This window comes from Uloborus diversus, chromosome 5 (assembly GCF_026930045.1).
Source record: "Uloborus diversus isolate 005 chromosome 5, Udiv.v.3.1, whole genome shotgun sequence".
Classification (NCBI taxonomy): domain Eukaryota; kingdom Metazoa; phylum Arthropoda; class Arachnida; order Araneae; family Uloboridae; genus Uloborus; species Uloborus diversus.
The window spans coordinates 13,993,215-14,017,642 of record NC_072735.1 but is presented as its reverse complement, the minus strand read 5'-3'; the positions used below and the strand labels follow the sequence as shown (position 1 = coordinate 14,017,642).

Here is a 24,428-nt window from a genome sequence, read left to right as displayed (position 1 = left end):
AGGCAACCATTCACACTTTAACAATACATTCGCACGAAGAAAATACAAGGACAGGAGAGAGAAAGTATACCCATGCCCGAGCCAATGTTCCAACCCGGGACCTCCCCATCGCAGTCAGACTCCTCTGACCACTAGACAGGGCGGACGGCATTTTTAAATAATGCATTACCTAAAGGTTTTTCAAACTCACAAAAAACTTAATATCTCTTGTCTCGTGATATGCGCCCGGAATAAAATTATCTTCAAAAAGCAATGTCACCCTTAAGCACTTAGATTTATGTCAATATATACTGTATGACAGCGGATTGTATGTAAGTTGGCAATCTGCCAAGTAAAGACCATTCCATCTGAATGAATCTAGCAGAGGAGAAGGGAAAATAACGATGGGATTTTGATGCACGCGTTTTATAATGTCACTAGTGCCTTATTCATGTATTGTATTCTCAAAAATGAAATATGGGAAAACAAAAGTAGTTACCATGGAAACAACAAAAAGAGAAGAAAATATTTTCATTTCGTTCAGGAACGTAAAGACAAAATGGTAAGCTCAAAACTTAGTTGTGAAGAAATAAATCAATTAATTTTTGCCCCGAGAATCGAATATACTTTAGATTTAAAAAAATGTTGTTGCGTAAGAGCAAATTTTCATTTTTACAAAACTAAGGCTAAATAATAGAGAGGCAAAAGTGCACATCTGAAACAAACCAACTAACATCCCTATAAAGTAATAGATACGTCCATTTCCGCCTATAAACCGGATATTAGCCTTTCCATGTAATTGATGGTCAGACAGTAGTTTGTGATCAAATATTTATATAATTATCAACGAATCAATTCCTTTGTGCTTAAAAATTAAATGACTAAATTACCAACGTCTTGAATTTGCAACTTTTGTCATTAAAACCTTTATAATTCATTCATTTAATTTACGTACTTGCATATTTCTATGTATTGCTGTTAAAAAAAATGTTTATTTTTTCATAGGTACGCATTTTAAAAATGTAAATTCTTTGTTCGACAGCTTTCCACTGGGACTTGATTATCTTTAATGACATTTCCGAATATTTACGTCCTGCAGTATTTTTCTCTGACTAATGTCTGCACATTAACCGGATGATTGTGAAAATGCCGTGTAGGGATCACCTCATAAAAAAAAATGCAACTGAAGAAAGATTGCTGATCTCCGCAAGCCATGAATGACGCCATTTAAATGACTTGTTCTAAATCCTGGTTAAACTGACATATTTATTACGAAATGTTTTTTCGCATGATAATTTCTGGCTTTCTTTCTCACAGAAAGATTATGTGCAAAGACAGTTAATTCTAAAGTGTTGTAATGACTTTCTTTAATTACGCAATTAGCCGAAAATGCTACGTTTCTATTTTGAAGCAGCTGTTATTGCGCCAAGATTTGCTTGAGGAATTAGTTAATTTTTTTTGCTATTCATTTTGGTAAACTTCTTTCACGTTTTAGTATAATATACAAAATTAAAAAGAAATATTAGCAAGAAGCCCCTTCCAGATTTATTCTTTTTTTTGAGCAATCACGATTGCTTATTGCTTTTATTTAACTGTTTTTGGCGTCTAATGGTTTTATTTTCCCACCGCCGACCTCCGCACCATCACCATCGACCGACTCTTTACGATGCTGCTCCTACAGCGAAAGCCGTCTCCAGGTTGCATCTATGTCCTACACACACGCGCATACATACACAACTACACACACACACGCACACACACACAAACACATACACACACATACACCTACACACACGCACACTCACAAACACACACACACATACATCTACACACGTACACATACACACACGCATACATACAGACACCTACACATACACACACAAAAATATACACACACACACATACACACAACTACCCACACATTCATGCCTGCACACAGAAATAAACACATATGCCTACACACATACACATACCACCCACACACACACATTCATACACACAACTGCCCACACACTTATGCCAGCACACAGACACAAACACACATACCCCCCACACACAAACACACACGCCTACATACACTCACTCGTGATTGCGAAAAACATAATTTGAATTCAAAATGTCAAAATTCAATTTTTTTTTTTTTTGTTAAATAATTTGTTTGCCTCACAAAAAGATCATACACTGTTTTAAAAAAAATCCTGAAATTTTACGGTAAAAAATACTAGCATCCAAGTTGCCAGTAACGTTTACCGTAAAATGCTATTTTCCTGAAAATTTGTATAGTAGAATAAACGAGAGTTAAAAAATGAACTATGCGATCAGCAGGTTCGATCTCCGGACCTTCGTATTGGCAGGCGGCTTTGCTGAGAACCATATTAGTTGGGACACGTCGAGTGCGGAGAAATACGGTGTTATCTGCTTCGCATTGGAAAACGAGTGGTGTATTTTTTTCCGTACAATTTACTGTAATTTCTTTCTGCACTTTAAACACTACATTTTACAGTAATATTTACCATAAAAGTTTTCTGAGTTTTTAACACTGTACTTGATTTTAACCAAATGGAAAGTTATCAGATGAGCGTGTACAACCGGACATGAGGTACATGCGCAGACCGGTACGTCATTATTTATATATATATATATATATATATATATATAATTTAAAACAATATCACAGCTTTATTTATAACTAAAAAAATACGTTGTACCTAATATTAATTTCTGTCTCCGTATAAGCAGAAGATAATGGTCTTTAATTACCAAAAAGATTTTAAAAACTATCCTACAGATAGCAGTGAAAGGTCCCAAAACCAGTAACAAATAACCCAAAAAAATGCAATAATATGTATACGCGAATATCAGAGCATAACATTTGTTATTTACAAAATTACATGAGCATTAAAGCATATTATAAGAAAATTTACTCTAGTACATTTTCATTAGAAATTGCAAAAAATATTCAATGCTAAAACACATGCTGTAATTGAATAAAACGCCGCTTCGTCAAAAAATCACATTGCAGGGCGGGAAAGGGGGGGACGAATCTTTTGCTGTTAGAATGTTCAAACAATTCGTATCTAGGTTTAACGATCGCTTAGGATTAATAGTGCTGAACTGCAGGGGACAAGGCAATCGGGCGAAATCAAAAATTTCTGAGCTCAATAAAAATAAATTAAATTGTATGTTCATTATAAATGCGCTATAATTAGTAAAATTTAAAGAAAGGAGGACAAATACAATGATACACGTTAATATTTTTATGAGTTTTATTCACTCAAAACTTTTGTTTATGAGGTTATAATTGAAAGAAATCATGATTTCAAAGGATTTTATTTAATAAGTTTCGGTGTTTTAAAATATTAAAAAAATACTGTTGTCTAGGAAAAAATGTCTAGAAAATTAATTCAGCATTTACATTGATTTAAAGGGATTATTTTGAGAGCTAGAATATGCAGCACGAACATTACTAGAAAAAATAGCGCATATCTCAAAGCCACAAAGCAATTTATATTTTTCTCTCTCAAAGTATAAAACAAACGTTAACATTAAAACAACTCAAAGAAGCGAGGCAAAAAAAAATAAATGAACAAATATCTATAAGTAAGCATAAAATTAAAAACGTGAAAGGTTTTTCAGTGTCTGAAAATGAGGTATATTGCTTTGAAATGTTTCCATACGTTTAAAAATGGATTACTAAAAGAATTTATAATAAAATATTACAGGGTTTAACATATTTAATGGATTTCTAAACATTTTTAGGCAATTGAAAGCATGTTTTGAAACAAAAGTACATTTAGATGGTTTCAAAGTATGGTTAGATGTCTTAAATCATGAGCTTAAATTTTTGGGGAGACGTTATAAAAAATGTAAAACAGGCTTTCAGCGAAAACAAAAAAATTCAAATTCCTGACACATTTCACATTTGTTCATAAGTATATTTTACCTTTGAAATATAAAAAAAGTCAAGTATTATCTGCCAGATTAATGTATTTGTTTTCTGTTGAAGGAGCCCCCCCCCCCCACCCCCGTCTGATGCTTCTAAACTGAATTCGAATTTGTTGCTTCAAAGTATTGCAAAACATAAACAAATAACTAGCCTGACTGCCAATCGGTGAAAATATAGAAAAGAAATCAAAGAAATTAGCGTATTTAGTAGCTTTCGGAAGAGAAAAGGTTACTCTTAAATTATTTTCTGCAGTCAATTTGGTTAGACATTATGTAATGAACGGAAAACTGATAATGTACTGATTAATAATACACTAAAGAATAAAATGCTAATAATTTTTATTGAAAAAATATTACAATCTCTCCAAGCGAATAGTTAACCTTTCTTGTCGATACAATTTCTATTTTTGAATTTCTCTAACAAAAAATAAATAAATAAATAAATAAAACGAAAAACAATGTTGGTATTACACTGTAAAAAAATTCCGAAACGTTACTGGTTATTTCCGTTTAACGTCTCGGGATTTCACACGTTTTGACCTATTTCCCCGTAAAAACAAGTATCATCACAAAAAAGTTTCCTGAATCGCTACAAGTTGCACCCGTGCGGACTTTTCACTGTTGAAGAAAATATTTTTAGCAACCAGTTCAAAGATATAATGAGCGTGTTTATTAAGTGTATCGGCGTAAGGTTGCTTACGGCCTGTCCAGATTGACTAAGCTCCCAATAAGAGCGAAAATGTCAATAGATAGCTAAAGATTTGCAAGGCAGGAATTGCAGGCAAGCGATATGCTTGGTTCCTTCTTGCAAAGCTTTGGCCGTCGTCGCTCTAAATTTTTATGGAGCCATCTTGGTAAATTAGGAAGGTTCTATTCAATTACGCTAAACCTACGTAATTTTTCTAGAAGGTTCTAGAGACATGACTGGCTTTAACAGGGCAGATTTCGTATTTCTTCATAAAGTTTCAAGGTTAATTTCAGAAAGGTTACTGGCTTTTAGCGGAAAGCGTTCCTGATTCTTCCACGATATGTTACTGGAAGAAATTGGGCACATCAGCTGTCCATTATTTTCCAGGAACGTTTCTGAATCGTTTTTACAGTGTACTTCTTAACATACTATTTTTCGAGATGTACTGCAATAGTATGTTACTGCTTTCTGATCTGAACTAAAAAAAATGAAAAACACTTCCATTTTTCAGAGCCTCACGCATCCACATTGCCTCGTGTCACATTCAGCAATGCTCAGGTACGAACAGAAGAGAATTCTTTTGCTCAAGTTCCATGTGTTGCGCAAGGAAATCCACCTCCTACCTACAGGTAAGTAGCATGATTTAAAACTAGTTTATATGCTCGATTAAATTTCAAATGCTAAGCGTTTTTTCGGCGAGAGAAAACATAACTAAGAAAAGGACATACACTCTTATAGCCAATGTTTTTTTTTTCTCCTCAGTCCATACATAGTAGAATTTTCTTTTCTAATAATAAAGCTGAAAGTCTCTCTGTCGGGATGTCCGGAGGATCTTGGATCACTGTGACGCGCATAGCGCCTAGACCGTTAGGCCGATTTTCATGAAATTTTGCACAAAGTTAGTTTGTAGCATGGGGGTGTGCACCTCGAAGCGATTTTTCGAAAATTCGATGTGGTTCTTTTTTTATTCCAATTTTAAGAACAAAATTATCATAAGATGGACGAGTAAATTACGAAATTATCATAACGTGGAACCGTAACATGGGCACAAGCCAATTGGCAAAATACGAAATCATTATAACGTGGAACCGTAACATGGGTACAAGCCAATTGGTGAGAAAATTCACCATACATTATTTGTAAATATACAGGCGAACCAAAATTTCTTAAAATTTTTCTATTGCGGGCAAAGCCGTGCGTGTGCCACTAGTATAAAATATACGTAAATAACTGTAATTTTCAACAATAACTGTAATTTTTTAATCTTTCAAACATCAGGAAGAAGGAATAAATTTGGTTTTTCCAATTACCTCACACAACAGTGCTATTGGGGAAAATGGAGAAACCTTAATTGCACTCCAAAAAAATTGAGAAGGTGAAATTCATGATTAAAAATATATTTGGTTATTAAATGTTTTTTTTTTCTGAACCTACATATTTTATTAAATCACTAAATCTATAATTCCATCAAAAGTGAGGAAAAAAAAACAGCGGTCCGCTCAACACTGAATTGATTTCAATTTAATTATTTTTTTCGTTGAATGTCTTTACACGAGGATTTTGATTCATTTAAGTGTAGTAAATTTTCAGTAACGTACCAAGTACACGGATTCAGTCATTGTAACTTCTTTTTCACTTAATTTAGGCACTTTGAGCTTCGGCGAGAATAAAAGTTCATCGGCTGGTATATTTTTACGTTTTTTCTAACAACAAAAATATCCAATCTATATGGATATTCCTTTACACAGCAAAAAAATCTTTTTATGCCTACTGGTTTGAAATTAGCACATGAAAGAGCAAGTTTGAATTTCGAGAATATGGTTTGATATGATTTAGCTGAACAAGTAAACTAAATATAGAAATGTGTGTAGGTTTTGAAAGTCATACATTTTCAACGAAACTATGTTGAAAAAGGTAATCTTGCATTTGTCAGGTTTTTTGGTAGATAGAAATGTGTGCCCCTAACATATGTTTATTTATATGCCCTGTAAAGCAGTTATAGTAAAATATCCTTGATTTAGAAATCTGTTGTGTTGATCTATAGCAAAACAAATAAAAGAAAAGGGGAAAAAAACTACAAACGAACTTGTATAAATTAAGTTTTAATCAGAAAGCAAACTTCAGAGAGAGTGTGTATTTAACAATACTTTACTGATAAAAAAAAAAGTAAACTCTACGTTTAAATATCACACAAGTACGTGCAATGACTACCTTTTGTTCATTAGATTTATGAACGACAGCAGTGTGTGTAAATTGTTATTTCAAAAATAAGTTACATCTGCAAAATCTGCTATGAACACAAAATTCTGCTCAAAATGTTTGAAACTGTTTCATTGCATATGTTTTGAATTCAAACTGAAATTTTTAATTGGAAAAATATCTAGTTTTTGAGACGACTCAAAATAGTCATTTTATGGAGCGGTGTATGTGTTTCAACCATTACCTGAATATTATCCCAGCTAAATCTGTCTGGGAAATCCCAGACGTCACTTTTGAAAAAAAGAAAGCTAATGATTTATAACCTTTAAACATGTCCTAATGTTTAAAAAATTGACTACTAATGTATCTGAGAAACTCATTATAACATCCGTAATAGTTTAAACTAATGTTGTACCATCCCAAGCGTGGAATTTTACATCGACGTTTCTATGTTCAACATTTTATTTCATGATACTGAGGTATTAAAAATTAAGTAACTAATGCATATTTATCACAATTTCATCAAACAGTGGCTCGGTGCAAAATAAAAGCAGATCACCACAGAGTCCAATATCCTGATTGTTAGTTAAATTCTTTCATCATTTCTTCGTGTAATGTTCAACTTTTTTATACATCACCAGAAACTAAAATAAAATCTTGAATTTTTATTCTATTCAAAACAGTTTTTACTAATATTAATGCTTTAAGAGAGATCACTTATCATTTAACAAAGTGTATGAATTGAGTTTATTCTATATAAACCATTCACTTTACATTTGAAAAGAACAAAAATAGAAGAATTGCAAAGTAGTGCAATTAGGATAAGGATACATTTAATTTCAATGGTTCAACTTTCTTACTTGGCATTAGTTTAAAGCCATGAAATTAATATAATTTTCATCCAATTGCAGCTAAGATTTAGCAGATTTTCATTTGTCTTTATAATTTTGACCACCACTGTATAATGTTTTTACATGTTATTATAGTTTTTCTATCTGGTTGACAAAAGGATATTCTGCCGTGCTAAGGACAAAAATCGTATCTGCACTTTTGTCAAAATTGAGTTACGGTCACCAGGTCTTTCTTGATTACATACTAGCTACATTGCCCGGTTTTGCACGGTCTACCTCGAAATAAAAGTTATGTCAAGTGACGCATGTTCAGCAATCAGGCTTCAATTACAGAAAAAAAATATTGTGAATTTCTCGTCAAAATAATCATTTTAAAAGAATGAAAACAGCAAATTGAAAATTCCCGAATAAATTAAACGCAACACCTAAAATCCAAAAGAAAAAAGAAAGAAGATAAAGCGCCAATTAATAATCAAAAGGGAAAAATTTTCATGAAACTCTGAGAGTCACTGGATAAGGAAATTTTGATATTATGACTGTTGGTGAGAGAACAAAATGATTTATACTCTATAGACTACGGATAGAACCACTAATAAGTACTCAGGCCGACTTATCCGCCATTTTGGATCAAAAGGTTTCCTGACGTGCTGCCGCGCTTGGCGCGTTATCGCCCTTTTCAGGTTATCGCCCTTTTCAGATCAGCTTCCTACTTGCGCAATGTATTTTTTTTTCTTCTCGCAAATACACAATGAGATTTGAATTTGGAATGAACTAATTATGTGAATACAAGAACGCATATATGCAACATAAAAATACAAGTACGCAGGAAATAAAAAATAACTGTGCACATGCAAAAACAAAAGAGTAATATTTGTGTCACTTAACCTCTTTTACTTCATATCTTTTTAATTATATTTTAAAAGTATTAATTTATTTAATGTTTGCCTAAATTTGGTTTAAAATGTTTGTCAAAAAATCATGGATGAAAATAAGTTTTAAATTTTATTTCAAAAAGGGATTTACTTGGAAAAATTCTAATAAAAATGCCCCCCCCCCCCTTCCCCCGAAAAAGAGAATTGATGGGCCTGATCCTACGGTTAAAAAAATTATGAGACCTAAAATCTTTATCAAAAAATGGAATAGTCCCGTAGTCCCGGACCCGCGAACCACTATAATTTTCAAGCCCTGATATGCACTCTGCATTTTAAAGATAAATGACTTAAAAATATTAATAGTTTGGAGCTATTTAGTGCTTTGAATGCAAAAATAATATCTTCAAACACACACACACACTATAGAGTATGTAGCATTTTATGAATAATTGTTTGTAGTCAATTTTTACAGCGTTTTTGAAAAAATAAAAAGGCTGAAAAATAAGTGTTTTCTAATAAAATGCTATACTTAAATTCAAGACTTCAGTACAATAAAGCCCTCGAACGGAGAAGTAGCGACATCGTTTTCTCCTATTGTCTGGTGCCGCTTCCGATTCTTATTGGATGTGACCGATCACGTGGGCAATCATTTGACATCTTGGGGCCAAAATCTGAGTGCTTACCGGTCTTTTAACACTGCGTTCTCGCTATTCTTGCTCATATTTATTTATCGGTATATTTATTTCTTCGTTCATTTTAGCATCTACTTACTGTGCCGTTAAGTGAGTGAATAGGGCAGAATCAGGCACCAAATTATATCGTTTACATAGAAGGAAACGAAAGAAAGAAAAACGTAAAATCTGGGTGCATTGAATCGGCAGAGATGACTTCACTTCCTGTATCCCCCCCCCCCAGTGTGTATCCCTGTATAACTCAATGTTTTTTTGTATATATTTTTAATATTTGTTTGTATTCAAACTCACGTTTTTTTTTTCCAACACATCGTAGTTTAAAATATTGCATTCCTTGAGTTTTTACTTTTTTACAGTGAGTTCTTGTTCATTTCTTCTTCTAGGATTATTTTAACAGGATATTTTTTTTTGCCATTTTTTGTGTTTCATAAAGTATTTATTGTAACTCTTCCGTGTAAACACGCATTTATTAAATGGCCAGTTCCTTATTTATTTATTTACTTTTCTTCAACAATATCGATAGATTTGGCCAAAATTTAAAGTTCAAATTATTTCAGCGCAGTTAATATTTAAAACTTTATCGTCAATGCTTCTATTTATCTCAGATCTGTAATCTGAATACTTGTTTAGTGAATTCGGGAAAAATGCCAGTGAAACGAAAGCAACATTTTGAAACAAGCAACTATTACTTTTATGTTTAACAGAATTGTAAGCATGCATAGATGTGCACAACAAAATCAATAACACGAGTAATTGATTCATCTCTTTATATGTATTTTAAAACTTTTGTTTAAAATCTTAAGCTAATTTAGTACTTTTATTCTATGATTCTGTGAGTTAATATGACAAATATGTCTCCCTTTATTCATTGACATTTAAAGAAGAAAACTATCAATTATTCACGGACATTATATTGTTGAGAGAGTTGATGTTGTATAAAAATATTTATACTAATCCAAAATCTTATATTTTAACAATTTTTCAATATAAAACTTGAAACACTCACCGTATTTTGCTGTGTTATTTTTAATGAACATACTACTTTGACAACATTTATTTTATTTTATTAAAAGGCAAAAAATCTTACTTTGCATTTCATTGCGTTACTCATTCGAAATTTTATTTAAATCCACTTTGTGTAGTGAAACGTTAATGCTGAAAACGATAGTTTATATTTTAAGTAAATCTATACATATAATAAAACAAGATGTGTGTGTGTGTGTGTGTGTGTGTGTGTGTGTGTGTGTGTGTGTGTTTGTGGCGCGCATCCTGGGAAAACGGTAAGGCCTAGAAAGATGAAATTTTGTACACAGGTGCAATTTTTGCTGAAAATGTGCACCTCGGGCTTCGATTTTTGATATTTTAATTAGAAAAAAAGTTATTTAATGTTTTATGTTATTTTTAGCACTTTTTAGTACTTTTGACCCCACAGATCCCGAACCAATCTCACCAGACGGATATTTTTTGTACTATTGTGTAGGAAATTTAATTTTAAATATGATGAATGAAAAAAGTTTGAAGATAGAGCAATTTTTGTATTTTTTATAGATTTTTGAAAAAACCTTTATTTTACATTTTTTTCTGGGTTTAGTTTTTTTCGAAACCCTTCCTGCGACAAGTATTGAACCCTCAATTCTAAAATTTTAGTTGGTTATAGTAAAAACATTCCGCCCCCTTCAGAAGAAAAAAGTTTTGAAAAATACGCAATAGTTTTTTTTTACAATTTTTTTAATGGCAGAACACAACGCGAGCTGTTCGCTTGCCGGCTGAGTTCCGAGCTTACCTCATCACGTGATCCAACTGAAATCATTTGCCTTCTCTTCACCTTTTTTTTTTTTTGCAAGCGCTACTTTTTGAACACTACGGGGAACATAGAGCCTTTGTTTTTGAGGGCTATTTTGATTAAATAAATAAAGCCCGCGATTTCTTGCATGATCTTCGTTTCTGTTACGAATTGGCGGTTAGGTTAGGTGGATACAGAGATAGATAGAGGTTGAGTGGACAAAAAATGTTTTTGTTTTCGAATTAATACTTATATAAATAAAAAAAGATTGTACTGTAAGGAGGTAGATATGCGCAGATCGTATAGATTGATAGATAGACAAATATAGAGTTCGATATAGCAGATGGACAGCAAGAAAGAGGCATGCCCGTCATTTAAGGAATTTCAACGGGGTGTCAGTGCCCCCCCCCCCCCACACACCATGACTTTGAAAAAACAATGCTTTCACATATAAGTGGAAGTGCTTTTTGTTATTTTTCGACAAAATTCGCATGAAGAGTACGTCGTTTGTGTCTCCCCCTCCTTTAAAAATATTCCAAACGACGGAACTGGAGATAGATCTAGAAAATATTTTATTCAAACTACTAATGATATATAGATATAGATTGATTGATACCGCCACGAAATTTGTTTAAGCAGCCGCCGAAGGCGGCAACATCGGTGTAAAAAGGCGAATGATAATATTGAGAAAAAAAAGAAAAACATTGATTAATACCGTCGCTAAATTGTCTAAGCAGCCGCCGAAGTCGGCAACTCTGGCGCAAAAAGGCGAATGGCGTAAAAAGGCGGACCAGCTGGTCGCCGCAGGCGGCTAGTGATTAAATATAATTATATAAGATTTCAAAGAAGAATTCAATCCTTGAAATAAATAGCGAAAGTTTGTTTTAATCTATGAGTTTTATGGATGAAAAGAAAGCCGCTTTATTTTTAAATACTACATTGTTTTCGATTCGAAATTTCATTTCAGTTGAATAATAAAAACTTATATTCTATACAAACTGGACCTGCAAGTATCATATTTATACATTGGTTATGTTACTTTAAAATTCAAAGAATCAGTAGTTTAAACCCTTGTAACATACAGCTTAATTTTGTGTCTGTACGATAAAAAAAATCTACTTTTTGGTTAATAAAGTATATCTGTTGCGATTAATCAATGGATGATTAATTATTTATGCTATTCTGATAATCAATACAATCATAATATCTATTCTTTCAACATAAATATCCTACTTCCATGCTTTCGGGGACGAGAGTAAAAAAATATTTCGCAAAAAGGTCAAGAATTATTGTAAAACATCAACTTCTTTGCACATTAAAATGCCTTAATATCAAAATTAGTTTCCTTACCAAGTAAAAATTAAAAAAAAAAGTTAATGTACAATCAAATTTTTGTTATCTCGAAGAATCTGGGAATATTTATTAACAAGGAGTTACTAAGAAACCACTATTTTATCATAGCAGACATAGGAAGACAGCCGGTGCTTGGCCCCAACATGGCCGACAACTCCCCGTGTCGCTACTTAGGAGAAGGATCCAGGGCTTTACAGTAAAAGGCTTCAAATATTGTACAAAAAATGTTGCACGGCACAGTTAACACAGGACTTTTACCTTAAATTCTCTCGCTCCGCTCCGCAGGTTGGATACTGTAAGAGAAGTTAGAGAAAATAAAATAATAACTAACTTTGTATTCAACTAGCTTATCAGATTTCAACTAACTTGTTTCTTTTAAATTTGAAAAAGCTATGGAGGAAGCAGTACACCTAAAAGGAGTATCCTCTTTTTTTTTTGTTGAAAAAATCATCTGATTTTTAAGCTTTTAAAGCTACGTTAACAACTTTCTGCAGCCCTTTAAAAATGTCGCCAAAGTTGTCGCCATAAGTTAAGAACCGCCCGAAACAGAGAATGAATTTTTATGTCAACATTTCCATTATAGAAAAATGATTAAGAAGTTCTTCTTTCAAAACAAAAAGGGGTAGAAACAACATTCATCAAGTATAGGGAACGAACATTGTCGAATGAGCGAAAAACGAAACTAACAGATCGTAAAATTGAAGCAATTTCAGTTGGCGAGCTATTACAGCTTCGCTAGTTAGTATTCTGGTCAAAAACTTTTTTAAACTATTCGATTATGATTAGATATCAAATATATACAATTATTACTTCTATTACTTATGATATATGAGTGCATAAACTCTCTAATTCCTTTAACAGTATTAGAATTTGAAAGAAAATAAACTAGTCCATTTTCTGGCAACCTTGTATCTTTGCAGCTTAGATTTTTATAATTAAATTAGAAATTAATCAGAAATGAACTGAAACTATCTCAAACTAATGTTCAAAATAAGTGTTTCAACCAATGTTTAGTTCAACCTCTATATATATATATGCATATTTTTTTTTAAACTGCACTAACAATTATGAGACGTGGTTTTCTGAAAGACAAACTGCCTCTAATTCTGTAAGAGTTCTACCTGGCGTACTTTTTGCTTTTACAATTAAGGTAAATGTGGGGGGCATTGTGTAAAGGCTTGTGGTCATGCCAGTTAAGAAAAGCAGTTTTTTTTTTTTACCGCACAGTGACTCTATTAGGTATTTTCAAGCCATGCTTCTGAATAAAAAAATGACTCGAATGTGAACTTTTTGTCTCTACTATAGTTTAGTTAAATTTGACACAAATGAAAAAAACTACAAAACATTTGTTTGACTACAATTAATACAAATATAATTGACAAAAATGCAAAACATTTATTTTACTAGCCTGAGTGGGCTTTAGAAAAGGTATTTGAAATCGACTTAAGTTGCAATTGCTAATATATTTATTTAAGTGAAATTTAAAAAAAAAAGAAAAACACACAAAAAAACACACACACACACACACAAAAAAAAAAAAAAAAAAAAAAAAACCTTAAGCACTTTGAAGCACTCTAAAACTTCATTTATTGAAAGGTACTATGTTTAGTATTATATTCTCAAGTACTTAAAATTTATTTCAAATTTAGCTACCACTTACAATTCCAAATGCAACAAACGATGTTTTATCACAAACATTTTCTTGCGTAATGCGTTTAGCTATTTCTTTTGCTGGCCTGCTTTCTCTAATAAATGTTTTGCAAAAGTAAATATTATGAGAAGAATTAAGCCATGTCTGTTAAAAGACTTTAGCTTTATTGTTTTCAGAATAGCTTGTTTATTGCGTCTCGTTTTTGTTCTCTTGCAATGTTGACTGTTCTAAATGAGCCATTATAGCTGATTAAATGTTTACCAAGCTGGAATTCTCTGCAATTTACGTCCTATTTTAACACTTTGATGCATAGTGGCTTTATTTGAGTCTATCTGGCATTTAAATTATTTTTGTAAGTCAACTGAATCATTAGATTTAACTGATTCCAGTGGTTCTCAGTTTAAAAAAAGGATTTTTTATGTTCTTGGCTTTTTAAATAGTTAAAATATGATACTAAAGCGGTACCCGCACGGCTTTGCCCGTAGTAGAAAATTGAAAGGTCGTTTGGTTAGCCAGTATATTTACAAATAATGGATGATGAATTTCTCGCCAATTGGCTAAGTTATCTTTCTTGCCCATGTTATGGTAGTTTTCTCGTCCACGTTATGGTTATTCGCTCGTCCATGTTATGAAAATTTGCTCGGTAAAATGTTCTTAAAATTGGAATAGAAAAATATCAAAATCGAATTTTCGAAAAATCGCTTTGAGGTGCACACCCCCATGCTACAAACTAATTTTGTGCCAAATTTCATGAAAATCGGCCGAACGGTCTAGGCGCTATGCGCGTCACAGACATCCGGACAGATATCCGGACATAGATCCAGACTTACAGCTTATTAAGTAAAGATTATTTATTACAATAATGCAAGGAAGAGAAAAACATATGATACAGTTAAATCCCGTTTCAACGAATATAAATAGAATGCAACATCAAAATCCGCGTCAACGAATTAAATCTTGAATATCGTTTTAAGTACCTTAACCTTGCTTGAAATCTGCTGCAATGAAATTCTCCTTTACAACGAACAAAATGTGTGGCCTTTTGAATTTCGCTGCAGCCGCGTTTCACTGCATTGAAATTAAGCTTTTTTTTGTGCGATTTTTACCCTCCCAGTTTGATGAATAAACTTGTTTGTCACCTTGACACTTGACACCCTCCGAGACCACCCGCACCTACCAATTACTTGGTTTATCGGTTTTAAATGCTCAGATAAATCTGAGCAAGTGGGTCTCTGAGGAACTTTATTTAATTACATAAAAATACAGGAAACATACATTGTTATCTGTTACAATTTTGATTTGCTTTTGACAAAAATTTTGGTAATTTAACATTATTATATGTAATAAAGTAGACAAAACCAATGCATAAAAGCTTTACAATGATAAATTAAACATAAACCACATTAGAGAGTTGTTGTGTTACAGACTTGTTTTGTCACCACTGATAGGTGGATGAAGGACTCGTCCGGAATTCTTCACCCGATCCATGAAGATGGAAGGATATGGATAAATCAGGGCACGCTAAACATTAAAAAAGTGCAGCTAAATGATGGTGGAAAATATCAGTGCATTGTAAGGAATAGCATAGGAGAACGACGCATTGAAACTGTTCTTGTTGTCACAGGTAATTTTATTTTATATATATATATTGTCATAAGATTTCTTTAAAGGAGAATGCTTGACTAACTACAGTGAAACCTGTGAAAGTTGACCACTTGCGGTGCAGTACTTTAGTGGTCAACTTAGACAGGTGGTCAACTTACAAAGAGTTTGTTATATGATTATCAACCAAATTTGGTGCATATTGGTGGTCGACATAGACAGGTAATCAATTTACAAAGGTGATCAACTTTACAGGTTTTATTGTATCCCAATTCTTTCTTACTACCAAACGACACGACCTTGAGGGACACGGGTCTGGACGAAATTCTGAATTTAGGTTCATTTCCACTAGATATGAGCCCAGGTAAAGCTGTTTGACTGCATAGGTCCTAGTTCGGACGTAAGAGGGGTCCAAAGTTGCTAGTTTAGCTCCAGAATGCAATGGTTTTTCCTATGAAATGAACTTTTTTACTCTTTTCTTGATATTGCACTGCACCCAACTGAATGGATTCATAGTATAGAACAAACTCCACCGCCTCTACGTTGTACTAACAAGAGACGTGACAGATGTTGGGAAAGCAAAAACAGTGAAACCTGTGTAAGTTGACCACTTGCGGTGCAGTACTTTAGTGGTCAACTTAGACAGGTGGTCAACTTACAAAGGGTTTGTTATATGATTCTCAGCCAAATTTGGTGCATATTGGTGGTCGACATAGACAGGTTATCAACTTACATAGGTGGTCAACTTTACAGGTTTTACTGTATTGTGCAAAAATTTCAAATTCCAAGGAAAACGCTATTGTAGTTCCGGGACCAAACCAGCAAAGTTAGACCCTCCTTGCAGCCGAATTACAGCCTTTGTACTAAAACTATTTCACCTGAGCTCATATCTAGTGCGATTTGATCTAAATCCGGAAGTTTATCACATTCTCCTCAAGTATTTGCGGTCTGAACTACACTGATTTGCAGGACTCCAGAATTGCAATGACGTCTTGATTGGAATTTGAACATTTGGGACAATATCTATCCTCCGAAAACATTCGACGTCTCTTGTCAGTACAACGAGGAGAGGGAGATAGTGGGAATGCATTTAATTGGCACATACGGCAATGTAAATCAAGAAAAGGGGGATGAAAGTTTAATTTCAAAGGAAAAACCATTGCTTTTCTGGACTCAAACAGCAACTTTGGACCCCGTTGCACCCGAACTAGGGCCTATGCAGTCAAAAAGCTTTACCTGGGTTCATATCTAGTGCGAACTGACCTAAATCCAGAATTTCATCCAGATCTGTGACTCTCAAGGTCGTGCCGCTTGGTAGTTAGTTTGCAAGGTTCCCTTTTCAATAAAATAAAAGAAATACAGGTCATATCATATCAGCCTCTCTTATCGTTTAATTTGCGACACAGATTATAGTGCTTTATCTTTTCTTGCATCCTTCTCCCTATTGAATTTAATAGAGAACAATGCAGTTTCAGAATTTAGACACTCAAGCTTCACTTTGACTACAATTAAAAACTGCTTTAAAGTTTTGGCAATATTTATTTTAAAACTAAATAATGGATTTTTAAAGCTTATAAAGGGTGTCTTTTTAGAGGTATAGAACTTTAAGTTGGCAACACTATTTGATATGTGTGCCATTTTGATAGCTGTCACTTGTTTTGTGTTCAGTTTGGTTTGCCATTTCATCATGAATAGACTACAAGACGGTGCAACATGACACAGAGCGCGTGTCAGAATTGATTTATTGAAAGAAACGTTCGGTGAACGAATAATTTTGCGTAATGGACCCGTGAATTGGCCTGCAAGATCATGCGATTTAACACCGTTGGTTGGACTACCTTTTGTGGGGCTATGTGAACTGTCTGGTCTACACTGATAAGCCACAGACGATTGACGCCTTGGAAGAGAACATTGGCCGCCTTATTACTGACATACGGCCTCCATTCCTGCAAAAAGTGAGAGAATTGAACTTTCCGATTGGACTTTCTCCGAGCCAGCCGAGGTGGCCATATGCCAGAAATCATAATTAAATAAAAATGGCAAAGAATCATCTTTCGAATAAATCAACACTCATGGCAATTAACAACATTTAACTGTGTTTTATTTAAACCTAACGTTCTCTACTTCTAAAAAAACACCCTTTAGTAGTTTGAATGAATAGAAACTTGAATGTACTGGTTATCGCGACAACTCTTTATTATTGCACCGAAGTTGACAAGGATTGCACTTCACAGGTTTATAATCACTTGTCTTCATAGATAGTTAAAACAAAACAAGCATCCAGCCCCTTTAATTCATTTGAATTTTCAAGTCTAGAATTCAAATTATGTTTTTCGTAATCGCGATTTACGACAGTACCTTACTCGTTGAGTTGCTTGTTTCTGCAGAAATACAATGGAGTAGATATTTACACCCGTCATAATATGACTGATAGTTGTCTAGCTTAGGTTTTTTGAGGGATATTCATTTAAAAAAAAAAGTGGTAACTAAGATGTGGCAATAAAAAAAGGTTGTTATGGCCGATTCTTACTCGTTAGTTGTCAGATATTCCATCACTAAAACTTAGTTTAGCTTTAAAGATATAAAAAACATTTTGACCATCCTTGAAATTGTACTCTGTAACAAGGGTGTAATTCCATTGAACTTTTTTTGGTAAACTGTATGAAGACAGACGAATATATCGTTGCACAGAACACCCAATTAGGAAACCAAATGTGTCAATCTTGTTTTCTTACACAAACCTTATGAAGAACATAGATGCTACTTCTATACAATGCAAAACTATTTTGAAGATTGCCGCAGAAACAATATTTAGGTTTTTTGTTTTTTTGTTTTTTTGTCTCAGTAACGGACGTAACTCATGATATGCGTTACTCTGCAAAAAAACAGTATTTATTTATTTTTTTGATGTGTAAAATAAAACATTATTATATATTATTTTGTTTTATCATTATTATTTTATTTACAGCAGCAACTTTTGAACATAAAAAAAAATCATTTACTAGAGTGCGCATAAATAGCGCATTCAGAACTGACACAAGAAACGAGTAAACTAGTGCACAATGTAAAAATTTCACAAGGTAAAATATAAAAATGCAAAATGTAAAACTGTACAAATATAAAATAAAAAAAGGTAAAATCAAAAAATCGTAACAATAAAAAATGAAAAAGTATAAAATGTAAAAACATGTGAAAAGTTCATTTGGGGTGTGATGTAATGGGCCTCCTTGTGGTGCACCCTGGTTAACACTAAATCCGCAACAGCTGCAGAGCACGGCTACATAGAGAAGATTACAGTAAAACCTGTAAAGTTGACCACCTTTGTAAGTTGACCACCTGTCTATGTTGACCGCTTTTGTCAGGAACGGAATTAGCCCTATCTTGTATAATGAAGGAAAACCTCTGTAACTTGACCACCTTTCTATTTTGACCACCTGTCTATCTTGACCACTAATGTACCCCAAATTTGGTTTGGAGTATTGTAAAAAACCCTTTGTAAGTTGACCACTTGATTTGTTTTTTAAAACTTAATTTAGCAAATCATTTTATTTTATTATTATTTTTTTATAGCTTTCCAAGAATATTTTTGATTCCAGACCAACATTTTACCAACTAAATAAAACAGCAGCATAACTAAACCTTCTTGTAAGTTTAACCACATTGGAGAACTACTAAAAACCCTTTTATTCTCCAAACTTGTTTTTCCTTTGTTGTTCTATTTGAGATTACCTTTTGTACTATCTGTTCAATGAAAACATGTGTCGGTAGAAAAGTACAAAGTATTATTTTACCAGTTGCAATATTTTGTGGCAACACTGGAATTGTGCTAGAGTAAAAGTTACTTGCATTGCAGTATATCTGGTGCAAGGGATTAAGAAATAGGACATTTTCATTTTCAACTGCCTTTTAGAATTATAAGAGTCCAGCTTGTTGCTCTTTGTGTTATAGTTTTACATAAAATGGCTTCAAAAAGAAAGTTAGTTGAACTTGAGATTGATAAAAAGTATGAAATATTAAAATTAATTGAAAAGGGAGAAATCCGGAGAAAATTAGCTGACACATATGGAATTTCCAAAACTAGTGTCTAATAAGTGCGCCAAACTTCAATAAGGAGTTATTTTGTTGAAAAGCAGATCATCATGGTTATAAATGTATTAAATATATATGAGAAAAAAAATAAGCGAAAAATTTGTTATTTTTGATTAGCTATGAATTTTTACGAACTATTAATATCAAATAACTTTTTATAAACAATGATTTTTTTTTTTTTTTTTTTTTTGATCAATTTACTGGAATTTTAAATTTACATGACACATTATACGTCATTCAGAGAAAAATAACCTCCAAAAATATTTGAATAACATTTTAAATTATTGTTTCAAAGTAATGTTAAACAATGAAAGTGAGTTGAACAGTCAAAAAATGACATGGTGCAAGAAATGACAAAAAAAAAAAAAAAAAAAAACCCTTTATAAGTTAACCACCTGTCTAAGTTGACCACCAGAGTACAGCACCGCAAGTGGTCAACTTACACAGGTTTCACTGTATATTGAAGTAGAATAGATAATTTTGAAAAGGCGCATGTGTTAGCTAAATTGTATCATGTTCAGTTATGTAATTTAGTATGAAAGTGATGGAACTCTTTTTCCAAATATCAATCTTTAATGACAAACAGTAGCTCTAACCACTTGTAAATTATTCCTAATGAAAACTTTGCAAAGAGCTTGACATAATAAAGCATAGTAAAATAATTTGTCAAGAGATTCACTAGTTTCACAATGAACGACTTATATTTGAAATATTAGTTGGGTGTTTTGTGCGACAATTGATAGGTTGCCCCATTGTAAGTTTTGATATATTGCGATAGTCACGAGAAAAGATATAATTCCATTTTATAGACATGTTTTTGTGCGTAAAATTATATAACTTGTTTTCTGCACGAGCACATATTTCCTTGTTACATTTCCAAGTTCTCCAAAGTCTACACTATAAAAATGATTCAATAACGTTCCTGGAAAATAACGGGCAGCTGATGTGCCCACTTTCTGCCAGTAACATATCTTGCAAAATCCAGGGACGTTTTCCGCTAAAATTCAACCTTCCTGATTTTATCCTGTAAGCCTTCTGAAAAATTCAGAAATGTTTCCTTTAAACACCAGTCGTGTCTCTCGGAAATTAGAGTAAACTTAGGAAGGCATAATATAAAATATCTGCACCTTCTTGACTTATCAAGGAAGTTCCAAGAGCATTATTGCTTTCTGGCTTGGCCAAAGCTGAATTGCAAGTAAGTAGCGTGAATTTTACTCGCCTGCAATTCTTGCAAAGCTACGTAGTCCATACTTATTCGCTCCCTTTAAGAGCTTGCCTAGCATAGACGAGCAGTAACTGAGCCGAAACCGATGCAGTTTGTAAATACGCCCAGTTAATTTTTGAACTGGGAGCTAAAAATATTTTTCACAACAGTGAAAAGTCTGCATTCGTGCAACTTGTAGCAATTCAGGAAACTTTTTGACAATGAAACTTGATTTTTCGACGAAGTGGATAAAAACCATTAAAGTCCCGAAACTTAACACGAAAATACCCAGATACCCAGTAACATTTCGGAATTTTTTACAGTGTATGTTTTCAACTCCGTTTACCAAAACTTTTTCTTCTCTGAAACAGCTGCTTTAACAGTAAACATGAAGCCCGCGAGACAAGTTCTGAATATCGGGCAAGAAGCCACCTTCAACTGCAATGTCACCGGATACCCCATCCACACAATAGTCTGGAAAAAGGATCAACGGCAACTGACGCCATCAAATCGTGTCAGACTTTTGTCGAGGGACGTTCTTCACATAACTTCTGTGAGAAGGGATGACAGAGGGATGTATCAGTGCTTTGTACTGAATGATATAGATGGAGCGCAAGGAAGTGCAGAGCTGAAAATATCGGGTGAGCTTCTTCTTCTTCTTTTTTTTTTTTTTTTTGTCAAATATTTATTTTCTGTGTATGGCTAGAAACTAAACTTCAAAATATATATTTTGCGTTTTTATTAGGGCACAAACTGGTTAGAAGTTGGTAAGGTTGCTTTTCAAACTATATTGAGTTGTCAAGCATGATATTTATTTTTGGATTGATAAAAATATTTTTGTGAACAAATATTGATTTTTTTTTGTGTCTTGCTTTGTAAGATATTAGGATAACTGGGTTTTATGAACGATTGTCGTTATTAGAAGAAAATGCCCTATGTTAAAATTGTTGAAGGGCTGATCATTATCTTTATTTTTGTATTGAGGAAATTCTATTTATAAGGTGAATATTCATATTTATAATTGTGTTTCGTAAAATATTGATATAAACAGCTTAAATGAGAAATTTAAATTTAATAAAGAAAACAATATATGTTTCAACGTTTCCAAGGGATGTTTTATTTGTGTATCGTTGGCATTTTTAATGTGATTACGAATTATCCCTCAAAAGTAAATATTAGCTTGCATTATATCAAGTCAAAGTCAAACGAAAATATTCTAAAGATTAAAATTAAGGGAAAAAAAGATTGTGAATGTTTTAATAAAATCGAAATGTACCTGTTTTGTAGAAAATATCATTAATTTTCATATTAATCAATGTTTGCAAATTTGCATATTTTACTTTCAAGACATTTGGGGGGAAAAAGCAAACTGTTTTGCAAACTACACTCCAATATTATGATATTTATCGCTTTAAATTACTAAAATAAGTTAAAATGATTTACATTCTCTAATGCTAAAAGAAAAGGGAACTTTTGGGGAAAATTATTGTCTAGTTCGTTAGAAATTTCTAGGTAACTTAGTGACAATAAATGTATTATTCAATATGAACTAATAGTTTTTTTCTGTACTTTACCAGATACTGTTTTTTTTCATAACATATAAGAAAACTCTACGCTTTTTTTTTTTTTTTTTGGCAGTAAATATCCAATTGTTTGATGTATTTTAGAATTTGTTTCTCAAAACTATCAACAGAGTCAAAAGCAAAAGAAATGGACCCAGAAAGAAATAAGTCGAACTGTAAGCCTTGTTTAATCCATGTCCATGTAACATACTCGTTTACAGTTTTTACACGACATTTATTACCAAACTATCGGGAAGATTTTTATTTGCAGATACAGACTATAGGTTCGCCAAACTGTGAAAGTTAGATTTGAGAGATTCGCTTCACAAGGCAAATAAAATTCTTCCATCAACTAAACCAAGTCTTAAATTACCAAAACCGGTAAGATTAACAGAAGTAGAATTATTAAAAGTTCGCCATCATTGTAAAAGGATGGGTAGATATGGTACATCCTTATTTTGTCAGTTTAGTTCAGTTCTGCCTAGCAATATGACATAAAAAGAACTTACTTTTAGCAAAGAACTTCTTTTTTCGGTAATTCACAAAATATTATTTTTCCTTCAGTTGAAAATCATGTTTTAAAAAATATATTAACATTTTGTAAATACAGTTGGCTCTCTGTTTAACGACTTTCAAGGGACCACAAAAAAAGCGTCCTTAATTAGAAAGCGTGCTTAAATATAATCCTTTTAACACTGCAGTATACCATCTGGGACTGGGAAAAGCCGTCGTTAAACAGAGAAAGTCGTTAAATAGAGCGTCGTTAAACAGAGAGCCAACTGTATTAATGATTGGTAAGTTGCATTTTTGTCTGTGCCTCATAATAGGCACGTGTTCTGAGGTTGCCTTTTACTCATTAGTTTAAGATTTGCTGAAATACTTTTGCCTGTATACTTAAAACAACATTATATATTTTTCCTTATTTACAGATGTCCCACCAACATTAATATCTGCTTTTCCTGAACATACAGCTCATTCAGGAGATACAATATCTCTAAAATGCGTTACAACCGGCAACCCTCTTCCTCGAATAACATGGTATCTAGATGACATCCCCATTCAGCAAGGTCCACGAGTAGCTGCTGTGGACCGCATGGGTGACTTAGGCCACGTCACAGGAATACTTAACATCAGTGAAGTTAGAGTGGAAGACAGCGGTGAATATCGTTGCCAAGGAGATAATGATGTTGGAAGCACTTTTCATGGGGCGAGGCTTAATGTCTTTGGATCACCTTTTGTCCGAATGATGCGCAATGTGACGGCTGTGTCTGGTGAGGACTTGGTGATTCGATGCCCGTACGGTGGTTATCCAATCAAAGGAATACGCTGGTTTAAAAGTAAGTTGATTACTACTACTAATGGTTAAGTTGAATGTCATACATTTCAGGTATTTGCTATCTAGTAAATTAACTCTAGAGAAGTCACGTTTCGGTCGATTCCCCGCCCGTTGTCAGATATTTCGCTCTATCCCACCACCCCTTATTCTAATAATGGGGTCCATCTGTGTAGCTGAAGGTCAGACTCTCCCCAGCCCACGCACTTAGTTCTGAGAATTTTCTTCGGTATTTCAAGGTTGCATAGCTTTTGGAAATGTATGTTGGTCATTTAGACCAATAGCACGCCATCCTAGTCAGGTGTCATTTCCTCCCCGGCACTTCCTTTCTTCTGCTTTCTTCTCGCGGATCGCTACGGCGAGGAAAAGACCGAAGTGCGAGCACTAGCGTAACAAAAGGAAACACGACTTCTATAGAGTTAAAACAAGGTATACAGGCTGTCCAAAAAGTCCTTCACACATTTTAGAAAATCATTGGAAAGCAACAAATTGCCATATGAATATGCGGTTCGCTCCATAATACTTCATAGTCTCAAGAATGTTTTATGACATTGCTAAAAAGGGTAGAAAATATAGGTATTTTACATTGACGGCTGTATCGTCGCAGTAAGAATTTGTTTTCTTA

General features: G+C 33.3%; 1 protein-coding gene across 1 annotated transcript in view; it reads left to right on the top strand.

Annotated features, from left to right (window-relative positions):
- LOC129222453 (cell adhesion molecule DSCAM-like) overlaps window positions 1-24,428 on the top strand; it is a 207,010-nt gene that overhangs the window by 92,312 nt on the left and 90,270 nt on the right. Inside the window, 4 exon segments of the mRNA XM_054856967.1 lie at window positions 5,124-5,241; window positions 15,462-15,637; window positions 21,280-21,549; window positions 23,400-23,807. Of these exon segments, the coding sequence (XP_054712942.1) occupies window positions 5,124-5,241; window positions 15,462-15,637; window positions 21,280-21,549; window positions 23,400-23,807 (972 nt within the window).